At 41.3% G+C, this 13,221-nt stretch overlaps 1 protein-coding gene across 1 annotated transcript in view; it reads right to left on the bottom strand.

Annotated features, from left to right (window-relative positions):
• The window catches only part of LOC135710216 (thioester-containing protein 1 allele R1-like), a 29,665-nt gene extending 25,136 nt beyond the window's left edge, over window positions 1-4,529 (bottom strand). The window contains exon 1 of the mRNA XM_065232741.1: window positions 4,363-4,529. Within this exon, the coding sequence (XP_065088813.1) occupies window positions 4,363-4,436 (74 nt within the window). The 5' untranslated portion in view covers window positions 4,437-4,529. The remainder of the gene's footprint in view (window positions 1-4,362) is intronic.
• Window positions 4,530-13,221: the final 8,692 nt, after the last annotated feature.

Below are 13,221 nucleotides of genomic sequence, written 5' to 3'. Positions count from 1 at the left end.
ATCATTTTCTTTATCCTACCGATTCGATTGTGATGGTGTGAATTCTAATCCAACAGTTTCAGGGAGATTGACGCGCCCTTCTTAACAAACCATCCTGTAGGAAGCTTAATAAGTATTGCGAATTGCGTTATTCGATTCGTGGATCGTATCGTTGAAAGGAGATTCTTAAATTCCCGTGGATTTCACGTAACCAGCCCCCGGTTTAGGCCCTTCATATAGCGATATTGTGAATTCAGATCGGTAGCTCAAATTGAACTTGCTATTACAAGACAAGATCTTCGAAGGGATGGTGGCTACCTTCCATACATGCATACATACAATTTAGCTACACAATTCCGGAGAACTTCGAAATTAGGGCGTAATTGCTTTTGTAAACAAACACGTCATTTGCCGATTTCTCTCGAATTAAAGCTCAATCTCAAAAACAGGTTAATTGCTCTATCATTTGGTATAGTTTGTTCGCGAGATTGTGTTTTTATTCGCGAGAAATCAGCGATGGATATGTTTGTATACAAAATCAATTACGCCCAAATCTCATAGTTCTCCGGAATTGTTAAAAGTACCGCTAAATGTCTAAGGAATGAGCATTGAAATTGTACGAATTACCCATAAACATTTTAAAAATGATCCATAAATCGTTCAACAATAAACCAGATACTAACGAAATTAATCCGAAGAAAATCAAGTTTGCGCTCTAAAAAATATAGGAATGGTCCACAAGACATATATTTTTCATGGCTTAGGACATTAATAAACCTTAGGAAAGTATTTTTCATAAGAAGAGCGGAACGATGGGCCAAAGTCTAGAATAAGCTTCTAAAATAAACTTCTAGAATAAGCTTCTTAAAGGGTTACGCTTACCTGCAAACTTTCAAAAAATCGATTTTTTTTTATTGTCCTAATCGAAAGTATATAAAGTCAAGAATATTTCCTTCCTAAAGATCAAGTTGATCCGATGAAAATTGTGAAAGTTATGCGACGTACAAAAATATTCACTTATAGTGGGCTAAACCCAACTTGAAACTTTAAACGCGATTATCTCGGAATCATATTTTCAAAACCGGTGCCAAAAATTTCTCGAAATGTATACATTCGATTCGTCCAATTCGTTTTGATTTCTGTTCAGTACTATTTTGTGCAGTCCACGATCGTTCGGATTTCGTCTATCATTTAATTTCGATTTTTTGCAGCCGATCAAAGACAAATTTTAAGGATCAAAAATCGGCACTTCAACTTTGCAAGGCCGCCATTTTGTCAAAAAAATTTAAAAAAAAAACTGAACGATCAAGGACTAGTTTAACACATGCTTAACGATTTGGCATGTTTTTTTTTTTTATTTCAGATGATTACATCACAAACCGCAGTTGGCACCGCAAAAAGCGTTTTTTAGAACATCGTCCACGGGGAGCAGCCGTGCGGGGCACCAGGACCATGTTTTTACAGCATCGACTGATAAATGTACCATTTAATGTTGAACACATAAACGGCAGAAAACCAATTTTCAATATGTTGCGTCGTTTTCGAGAAAAAAAAATCCAAACTATCGCTTTTTTTCGGTCTTGCAGGTAGGCGTAACCCCTTAAAGATGCTTCTAACGATTCTAAAAGAAGCATCCAGAAGAAGCAACACTTTCGTCGATCTCCAACGAAACAGTATAGGCAAACTTCCCGTTCCCGATGAAAAGATTCTGATGATTGTCAACAATCTCCTGTGTAGTTGAAGATGCTAATTTCAAATAACAGACTAAAGTGGTAATTTTTATACGATAGATGAGGAGGAGATGAAAGGTACAGTAGCAGCTCCTACCCCACCCGTGTCCCCTCGAGATCGTTAAGTCGACGATGACAGGAGCACATACCGTGGTAGGGATAACAATAGCTGCAATTTCCAAACCTACGACTGGATGCCTTCCTTCAAATAACAACTTAAGTGCGGTAAAATCGATAGAACTGTTTCAAACACACCGTTGGTACTTGAGCGGTCGGCGTTCATCTCTTTTTGCCAGTGGCGGCGGTGGGGGGCAGACACCCCTCACCATCCCTCTCCAAAAGGGGAGTTTGGTAAAGAGAGATGATAAAACCGATTTGTACCTTCCTAAAAGTGGTCCTTAGCTCGCTGTCTACTCTCTATATGCAATTTTCACACTGCCGTACTCAAAACGGAACTATCAATTCTATACTTTCATCTCCTCCTCATCTATCGTAAAAAAAATTACCGCTTTAGTCTATTATTTGAAATTAGCATCTTCAACTATGTAAATCGTTGACTTCACGCAGAAGTAATACTAAACATATAGTCAAAAAAAACCTCCTGTGCTTTGATCCGGTAAATGTTGAGTAGCTTCTCTGGTGTTCTCCGTTGAATTCGGTCTGCTGGACACAAGTTCCTTGCAAAACTTTACCAAACCAAGCACTCGAGAAGCTTTTGCAGAAAACAGCGGACGGTGATCGACATCCACTGACTGCAGAACCAACCTTTGCGTCGACATGGAACCTTGACCTATCCTATTTATAAACACTTTGAGAGCTGGGTTGAGAATCCAATCAGACTCGTATTAGCACCAGTGTCAACTTCGCAAGTGATGGACTTCCAAACGTTCGCAAACTTCAGGCCTTTTTCAGCCAGGACACTTCCGCAGAATTAGACAAAATTATCAAAAATCTTCCCGATCTCGTACTCCCCTTCCGATAAAAGAACGCTCTCGCTGGATCCATCCTTCACCTCCTTCACTCTTCGAGATCTTCGATGCTTCGATTTGCTGTTAGCCTTGCCTTAGATGTTCTTTAGGTGTCCACAGAGGTCGTCTTCATTCCACTCGATCCATCCCAAGTAAAAAATTTGATATTATGAGGGTTCTGTAGACCATGATTTAGACTTGTAGAATGCTTTAAACTGCTTGCAGCCATCCCAAGTAAAACTTGTAATGTTACTTGGAATGGCTGCAAGATCCATGACCACCGATCCACCTTGCCCCCCCTGCGAACCTTTTCGTCCCGTTCAAGTAGGATCGTTATCAAGAACCATTTTCATCGGGCTGCCGTCCAATATTCTTACGACGTGCCCAGCCCATGGTAGCTAGACTGATGCAAATTTTGACATTTTCGCTCCACAGTGCTCAAACGGTTCCAAATCGGGTCCTGATTAGTCTCTCAAAATTTGAACTCATTTGATAAGAAACTGACTTGGCACAAACCTTTTGAAGTTTATATGGAAATTACTATACACAGCTAAAAAAAAGTAGTGTAAATTTCCGTTACTATGATGCACATAAATGGAGCGTCATATATCATACAAATTTAGATCACAGATCGTGTAAATTTATGAGACATGTCATGCAATATCCCATATATTGTATGCAACTGTCCACTTTTGTTTGCAAAATTTCTTGCAAGTTGCTAATTTACGTGAAAAGGAAGTTTACATGTATGAATGTTTGCATGCATGGATGTTTACATCGCCAGTAAAATTCAGAATTTTTAGGTGTGTAGGAAATCCAAACTTTTTGTTCATTGTCTTCTTACCTTTTTCCATATTGCACTGTTCAAAAATTCAAAAGCTATAATTATGGAAAATTTTCTCAGCTTCAACTTAGCAGAATATAGTTGTTGAGCCAAACGTCAAATAAAATAGTTATTAATTGTTTAAGAGATTGATAATCTTCTGGCATGATCAAGCAGCTGTTTTGTGAGCAACACTGTATCTTGCAGTGTGACATAGTAGCCATGAATTTTGTGCTCTATTCCAAGCGCCAGAAACACCAATGTTGCCTGCTGAACAGTTGATTGAGCATAATCATAAGACATTAGTGGCTTGATTTATTGATAACTTTTGATGCTTACATTATATTGAAAAGTGGGTTTGCACAAAGTTGTAGCTGAGAAAATTCGCTACGAGCTAAGTTATCATTTTTTAAAGTAGAACGATATGGTAAATTGTTAGATAAATATGAACGAAACATTTGGTTTTCCTATAGTAATTTCCATATAAACATCAAATGGTTTGTGCCAAGTCAGTTTCTTATCGAATGAGTTCAAACTTTGGGAGACTAATCAGGACCCGATTTGGAACCGTTTGAGCATTGTGGAGCGAAAATGTCATAATTTGCATCAGTCTAATGGTAGCCCATGGTAGCTTCTTCCAACAGCTGGTGCAATTTGCGTTTCATCCGCCTCCTTCACATTCCGTCTTCCATGTGCACTCCACAGAAGATGGTAAGTACCCAACACCGTCAGTTCAAAAACATCAATGCGCGTTGGTCCTCCACAAGCAAGTCCATGTCTCGTGGCTATAGAGGAGTACCGGTCTAATCAGCACTTTGTAGACAGTCAACTTCGACATCCTAGAGAAACAAGCATAACCTACCCTTGACTCTTACAAAATGGTATCAATGCACCAAAAACAAGCACAAGAAACCATCTGTCACTCGAAAACCACATCTTGGGTCGCACCACTTCTGAGATCACTTTCGCTAAGCAGCACTTTATATTCCTCACAACCACCACGAGTGAAAGCCTTAGCCAACTGAACGGTGCTCCATCATGCATTATCGTTTTGTTAAGTATGAAACGTTATCTGCTCAAATTCAAAGCTTATTCTTATTGATAGAGTCGATGCACAAAAATGTGCTGATCTTTGCGACATTGTTTGTTTATTTAATTTACAAAACTGTTGCATGTTCCAAAAGGATAGATTTAATGGGAAAAAAAATTGTGACAGTTTGCTTACATTTAGCATTTCAGTTCTTATAGGACATTGGAGTCTAACCAGAATACCATAAATACCTAAAATGCGTTAAATCCAATTTATATTATTTATTAAAAGATACCATACTAATTAACATAAACTTCAAATCAGCACCCCCAAATCAAATGATTCATTCTATGAAAAATCATGTCCATGGCAGGCCCCTTTACCCTGACCTTGCAGCTTGCTCACAAATCCATAGATAATCATGTTGCACAGCTCCACTAGGTATACGGTTCACCGGGGAACCCCGTCTGTGAAATGTACTGAGATAAGCACGCCGATTTCCGTTTGAAAGAAGGTTCGTAATACCGAGGCACTTTCCCAAAGGCGGTAATTCCGGAATTCATAATAGTAAAAAAATGGTTAAACCGGTAGAAGCTTTATAATAATCCTTGAACACACAAATAGCATTAACCGTTTCTTCCAATGGCGTAGTGTGACTGACTGACACCCGGGGCGGGTTATGCGGATGTCACCCCTTATTAATCGAACTATTTTCAATTTTTGCAACACACAGTTATAGAAGAAAACTTGATTTAAAAAAATCTTGCGAGGGGTGAAGGTGGAATCTTTTTCAATATGTCGTGTGACAATTTGCATAAACCAGCATGAAATTTACAAAACCCATACACACCCAATGTCAAAATAGCCAAGTTCGAAATATTATAGCTTTTTATTGTAGCATACACACTTAGAAAAATTTATGTAAATTTAGTCGCTCTCAGACTGACATATACGAGCGTTAATTTTGACCAGTTTATCAAAAAAGGATCCTAATCGACCCAGGTCTTTTGCAATACTACAAAATAGGTTTGTTTGTTGCTAACACCGGTTTTCTCCGCACAGTTATCGAGGATAGCTAAAATATTTTCGATTTGGTTCAAATCAGGGCTATGAAGTGGCCATTCCATGGACTTTATACGACACCCAAGTAACATTTTATGTTTTATGAAATACTATAAAGCAACTATAAAACAACATTCATAAAACGCTGATCAAGGCTATTTTGTCATTAATGCATCCACCATAACCTAATTAAGACTAGAATATGTCTAGTTGGCCCACCCTGGAGAAGGTTCTGAAGGGTGTATTCTCGAAGCTCTTCAAGATTGATTTACTGCAAAAGGTTGTATACGAACGCATTGAGAACCATTTGAAAGCTACAATAAAAGCTATTTAGCAACAATAAAAACCCTTTCCGAGCCATTTCCCCTAGCCGCATGCTGAATCCACTAGGAAAGCATCAATCAAGATAGAAATGGATTTATGAATCCAATCTTATCGAAATAATTAAAATAGAAACTGATGGTATAAAAATCTTATTGAATATCCAAATTTATTACAATAGTTCTCATTAAGTGGCCTAGTTTTAAGTGCCATATTAAATTGTATGTGAAATGTACGTGAAAACATCGAAAAAATTAAGTCCACCCTCGTAAAACGTCGATTTGACCAAGTATTTAACATTGTAAAAAAAATATATTCTTCAGATCGAGCTTGGTCGAGATTTTTTTTATTATTTTCGCATATAAATGTTTGCTCATTGCTAAATTTACCAAAATATAGTTATATCTAAGGAAATATTGATTGAAAATCGAAGATTGTAAAAAACAAGCAAACTTATTGTAACATGGCGGTGGCAAAAAAGTTGATTTTCATGGGTCATTTGTGAAAAAGTTGTTTTGCTTTCAAGAATTCCTTAACAAATTAATAAGGTTTTAAAATGGCTTTTATGAAGAAAACTTGCAGGCTGAATTGTATTTATCTAAAGCCATTTTGCTTGATCCTAACCCGTTCAGATTTATGGCAGCATTTATGGAAGCAAAGTTGCCTGCAAAAAGTTAAACGTCAAAGTTTTTTTATCTTTCGATAGTTGCGCTGTGAGATCCAGGATACTTCCAGGCAGTTTTCTCCCGATGGATTGGGAGCAATTACTCAGATAAATTGCGATACTGTTTCACAACATTTCGCTTTTCGAACAGCTGGAAGCGTAATCGTTCCCGAAAAAGATCCCCTTCTTCTGGATGGTTACAGAAGTGCACCATCCAATGATGCAGAAATGTACGGTTGAATGAAATTTTCGAAGAGTCTTTCGCCGAATAAAATCGCTGCGTTGGATCGGAAACCAGCTGATCTCCGCTAACGAACAGTTTCGGTGGTTTGCTTTCGGTTGTTATTTCGATTGTCATCGCAATCTGGAGAAGGCTGGTATGTTTTTCAACTTTAGACAATGATTTATGAGTTCGAGAGCCCCGCTCACTTTACTCTTCTCCGACAGATGGTCAGTCGTTGGTGGTGTGCTGGTTCTTCTAAAGAAGTAAATTTATCTGAAATTGACTTGATTTTTTCATCCTACTTCGTCTATCCTTTGAGATTTCCTTGTCATAAATTTGGCATTTATTAACTATGAGGAATTATCTTTTAAGCTCAATTTGTAAACAAAGTAACTGGGGAGTTAATGATGCTTTTTAAAAAGGCTAAAAAGCAACAATAAATGCTTTTTTCTCTAATGCAAAACCTAATTGTTTTATGGTTGCTTTTATAATGATAGAACACGTTTATAAAGTATTTTATCATGACATTAATAAACAATTGCTAATAACGTTTATGCTTGAATTACAGAACAGTTTTAAGGAGGGATTGATAACCGTTTTAAATTTATCTTTAAAATAAGGCAGTTTTTGACTTTCTTGGCAGACTATGAAAGGTTTTTGAAACAGCAAAAAGCTGAATTTCTAAGCTGGAATGTTTTACACTTTAAAATGCTATATTTAAACTAAATGGATTGTTCATTGCCGTTATAAAACCATCATAAATCATAGTGGATGCTAAATGGTTACTGAATTGTTACTTGGGCAGTAACGGAAAAAAATACAAGGGACAGCCATATGGGGTTGTACGCAATGGTGACGTAGGAATACGTGGTCTTATATAATAAATCTTATTTGTTAACTGCTGCAGGACCTTGTGTTTTGTGTAGGAATAGGAATTTGAGCGGGGTTTTTTTCTGTTTACACTCTTTAGTATGACGCACTTGACATAGATGGATCACAGCGACTCACGAAGAGCTACTGATTCCGATCAATAGCTGTGCGGCTTCTTCCTCCTTCTATCGATCGTCATGTGGGCTGCAGCTCGCATCTTGCAGGTAGCCTTTAGTTGTGTATTTGAGAACACCACCACTCATCACGTGGTGATTGAATAAACACCGTTTGGTGAGACCGGATAAAATTCAACTTTGAAATCTGTGTTAGGGAAATTGCTTTTCGCAGGCAATCAGTGATAATTTTCAAAGCAACAGTTTCACATTCGTGTAATTTTCAATAGTGACATTTAAAAAAAATTATAAAGTCTTAAATTTTACAGATGTGTAGAAATTTATCTGATCGATTGGAACATCCCAAGTAACATTGTAAGCTTTATAGAGGTTTTATAGTATTCTACAAGTCCAAATCATGGTCTACAGAACCCTCATAAAACCAAAATTGTTGCTTGGGATGTTATTTGGGACAGATTCCCTACAACAACCCACGCCGTGTTCCAAGGTTGGTTGGAGATGTCTGTCCTGTAGCGCCTCGTCACTTTTCCGCCACACTCTTAGACGTCGTTGCTTGTTGAACAGCTCAAACTTTGATTCATCCTACCAGACAACACGTTTCCAGAACTACAGCGGCTTGTTAATGTGATTACGTACTTAATCGGAGTGGTCCGGTTCCAAGTGCTGAACATACCGAAAACAATAGTTTGTCGAGTGCTCTAAACCTACAAGGATCCCTGAGTGTGGAATAGAATCAGCGGACCTACGAAAAAACTGGAAATCGTCTACTGCACAGCAAGGTGTTGATGTGCGTTAAAGCCAACCCCAGTCTTTCGATCCGAGATGTGGCCACAAGGTACAACGCCAACTTTCAAACGGTGCGGAACATCCTTGTCAGGGAAGGATACAAGTCGTACAAAGCCAGTAAACATCCGAACCAGCACATGAACCAGAATTCCGTGGCCAAAAAGCGTGCAAGGCTCTTGTACGACCGTGTTTTGACGAAACACAAGGGCTGCACTTTGATCGATGACGAAATATACGTCCAACTCGGTTTTAAGCAGCTTAACGGTCAAAAGTATTACATAGCGACTGGACGTGGGGATGTACCGCTAAGATTCAAGTTCGTGTTTGAATGAAAACGGAACAATTCGTCACATCCTCGACGATGACATCCCAAGTATCGAAGAATGCCTGAAAAAGTGTGTATTGCCGTTCATCTGCAAGCATAAGGGGCAAAGACATGGTAAGCGTGTTTACCTCTCACCCCATCCCAGAAGGTTGAGTAATGCTGAGCTATTAGGGTGTTCAACACGGATGAGACTGGCGAGCTGTATGTTGTTTGGAACGAAGATGCCGCGCTTGGCATAGATGGCCCACAGCGGCTCACGACGAGCAACTGAATCCAATCAGTATCGGTGCAGCGTCTTCCTCCTCCTTCGGTAAATCGAGGGCTCTTGAGGGCAGCCTTGATAGCTAGCTACTTGCGGTAGCCTTTAGTTGTGTACTGGAGAAAAATGTATGAAATGATGACGACCGGACACCACCACACACGGTGATTGAATAAGCGCCGCTCGGCGAGACCGCATGGAATTCGATTTTGAACTTTGTGTTAGGGAATGCACTTTTTGAGAGCAATCTGTGATAATTTTGAACACAGCTGGGCATTTGTGAATTTTCAATAGTGACCTATTGAAAATTGATAAAGTGTTCATGGTTGCAGATTTGTAGAAAAAATTCCAATTGATTGGCTTTTTTAGAATAAAACTCCATCCACTATTGATAGAGTTATAAGTGGTCAAAACCAGACCACTTTTCGTAACGCGGTCGATTTTGGCTTTTTAAAATTGCACGCCCAATATGTTACTGAAAGACGTAATTCCCATTAGCTTACTCCCTGTCAAAAACCAACTTTTACTATAATTGTACATTAATTCCGAGGAACAGCAGCTCAATTAGATGGCAACATTACAAAGCCAACGAATATTAGAGCTTTGAAAAAAACATAATACATATTGTATTTTTATTTTTTATTATTGATTATTTATAGCGCATTCTGTACCCTTGCCTTTGCGGTATAACTACTGATCAGATGCAGAAGTAGTAGGACGATTCTTTGCTCGACTGTCGAGCTGTTCAGTCCGTATTTTCGCTCGAGTTCTCGATTCGATTTTGTTTCGTTTTGTGCTGTCGCGTTGCGCCATGGAAGTGTCACCACCTTCTCGCGTTCTGGCAAGTTTACTTGAACTTGCAAACACGAAACAAATGGTGCGTAAACGTGCCAATGAGCCAGCAGCGGGCCCTTCAAAGAAGGTGCTAATCCAGGGTTGCTTCCACTCATTTGCTATAAAAATGTGTTTTTCTGGATTATGAAATTATTAGATGATGTAACAATTTGTTGTACTTGTAGTAACAAGAAGAGGGTGTTAATGTTTGTGTTTGACTCATAAAACCTGTCAATTTCGCTTGCATAGCGTCACAATCAGCGATCGTATGATTCGTGAGCGTTCACTCAGAGTGAGCGCTCACGAATCATAAAATCGCCGATTGCGACGCACTGAAAGCAATATTGACAGGTTTTATGTGTCAAACACATACTTAACAACCTTTTCTTGTAGCTTACAAGTACTAATTATCATTATAACATCTATTGATTTCATAATTCTGAAAAACAATTTTTTATAGCAAGTGAGTGGAAGTAACCCTGTGCTAATCAAGCCAAGCGCGTCGCAGGATGACGCCGGAAAACGAGTACTGCAAGCCAACCAGTATGCAGTACTCCCGGAAGAAAATGGCGATGGTGACGCCGTTCCCATTGCAAGACGAGAGCGGATTCCCCCGCTTTTCACGCCGATGAAGAATGTTGCCAAGCTGGGTGCCGAACTGGCAAAACACAAGCTGCTGCCTCGCTTCAAGCTTTGCAGCATCGGTACCAAAATCATGTGCTCCAGCCTGGAGGAGTACAAACAAATAAGAAGTTTCCTGAAGAACAACAACGTGGACTTCTTTACGCATGATCTGCCATCGAGCAAGCCACTGGAGGTGGTTTTGCGTGGATTACCGTCGTTCGAGGCTGCTGCGGTGAAGTCCGAGCTGGAGCGGCTTGGGCTCCAACCTGAGGCCGTGTTCCAGATGAACAGGCGTCCCAACCAAAACACCAGCTTCCGTGATCAGTTGTTCCTGGTGCATTTCACGAAGGGATCCATCAGTCTTGCGGCTCTGAGATCCAAAATCTGGGACCTGTTTCAGGTCATCATCAGTTGGGAGCATTACAAACCCCAACATCGTCATGTAACGCAGTGTATGAACTGCCTCTCATATGGCCATGGCACCAAAAACTGCCACATGAAGACAAACTGCGGCAAGTGTGCTGGAACTCACTCAACTGCGTCCTGTGAGCAAGTCGATGACATCGAGCCAACGTGTGTCAACTGCGGTGGAAACCACCAAGCCTCCAATCGCGGATGTTCCAAGCGAGTGGAGTTCATTAATATCCGTCGGAAGGCCACAATCAACAACCAGCTCGGTCGCCTTCGTAATCATCGTTCACCTCCTGTACTAACGGAAGTCCAGTACCCAGCTCTCCAGCCCCGTCGACATGTTCCGAACCTAGCCCCGCTTCCGCTCAACAACCAACAAGCCAATCCCGCGAGTATCCAAATGATTCCCAACAGTCGGACAGTTCAGCATCGTCTCGCTGTTGCTGCGGCCCAGCCAATTCCAGGTTCATCCACCGCCCCTGGTTTATCATACGCTGGTGCTGTCTCAGGTGAATCTGTCGACGATTCTCCGTTCACCTCGGAGGAACTTGTGACGCTCGTGGCCGAGGTCATCATCATCATGCGTACCTGCAAGACTCGATCTGAACAGCTTCATGCTGCCTTGTAAATCGTCACCAAGTATGGACCGTGAAGCTATAAAAATTGCAAATTGGAACGCTTGCTCACTGACGAACAAGCATAGTGAGCTACTCGATTTCCTCAACACCAAGGAGGTCGACATTGCTATCATCACCGAGACGCATCTGAAGCCCGAACTGAACGTATTCCTTCCCGACTTCCGGCTCGTCAGACTTGATCGCACCTGCTCTGGAGGTGGAGGAGTGGCCATCGCTGCAAGACGGAACATCAGTTGCCGGCTGCTACCAAACTTCCAGCTGAAAACAATTGAAGCCATCGGAGTGGAGGTGAGCACATCACTTGGCCCAATCACCATCATCGCGGCCTACTGCCCCAAGCAAACCAACATCAGGGACGGGTCGTCAGTGGCCCTCCGCAAAGACATCATCAAACTCACCCGGAGGAGCGGGAACTTTATCATCGCTGGCGATCTGAACGCAAAACATCAAGCTTGGGGCAACGGTCGGAGCAATAGAAACGGCATCATCCTCAATGAAGACCTGCAAGAGGGCCACTATACCATCTTGGCCCCGGACTCTCCCAATCGGTTGAGTCGGTCTGGGGTCCATGCGACCATCGACATCTTCGTAAGCAACATGGGACACAACGTCTCGCAACCTGTGGCATTCCAGGAGCTGAGCTCGGACCACTACCCGGTGATGGCCGAAGTTGGATCCTCGGTAAACCGATTCGAAGCTTCCCGGCGCAACTACCATCGAGTCAACTGGGGGCAATATCAACACTGCGTCGACACAACCATCGACTACGATGTCCAACCGGGGACGTCGGAAGATGTTGACCGGTGTCTACAAACCATCGAGGAGGCGATTTCCCGGGCCAGGGAACAACACGTGCCAGTATCCAGACAGGTGAGTAACACTCTGAACCTTGACAGCCCTACCAAAGATCTCATTAGACTCCGTAACACCATTCGTAGGCAGTACCAGCGTACTGGCCTGCCTAACTTGAAGACCAATTGTAATCGATTAACAAAGATCATTCAGGCCAGGATGGTGGATCTCAAAAATAACGATTTTGCTAGTAAGATCCGCTCTCTCCCAGATTGTCCCTTCTGGAAACTTACAAAAATTCTTAAAAACAAGCCTAGGCCCATTCCCTCACTGACCCCACTGGATCGTCCCGGCGACCCAGTGGTTCATCTGATAACTCCTGAAGAGAAGGCTGCGGCGATAGGTCAACACTTCGTCAGCTCCCATAATTTCGGACAAAACATCGTTAGCCCTCATGAATCTGAGGTTGCTGAAAATGCAACCAATCTTCATCAGATTCCTAACATTTTTCCAGATGAATCCGAGATTACGGCTGACGAACTGTTGGCCTATATCAAATCATCTAAAAACATGAAGGCCCCAGGTTTCGACAACATCCTGAATCTGGACTCAAACACTTGAGTTCCAGATTCTACAACCATCAGGCATCGATTTTTAATCAGTGCCTCAGATTTGGCTACTTCCCCTCGTGTTGGAAGTCAGCTAAAGTCATACCCATCCGGAAACCTGGGAAGAATCCGTCCTTTCC

The sequence above is a fragment of the Ochlerotatus camptorhynchus genome, unplaced genomic scaffold (genome assembly GCF_037179485.1).
Source record: "Ochlerotatus camptorhynchus isolate MF236.1 unplaced genomic scaffold, CSIRO-AGI_Acam_v1.1 ptg000036l, whole genome shotgun sequence".
NCBI lineage: Eukaryota > Metazoa > Arthropoda > Insecta > Diptera > Culicidae > Ochlerotatus > Ochlerotatus camptorhynchus.
The sequence above is the reverse complement of the archived record's forward strand: the minus strand, read 5'-3'. Positions and strand labels throughout refer to the sequence as shown.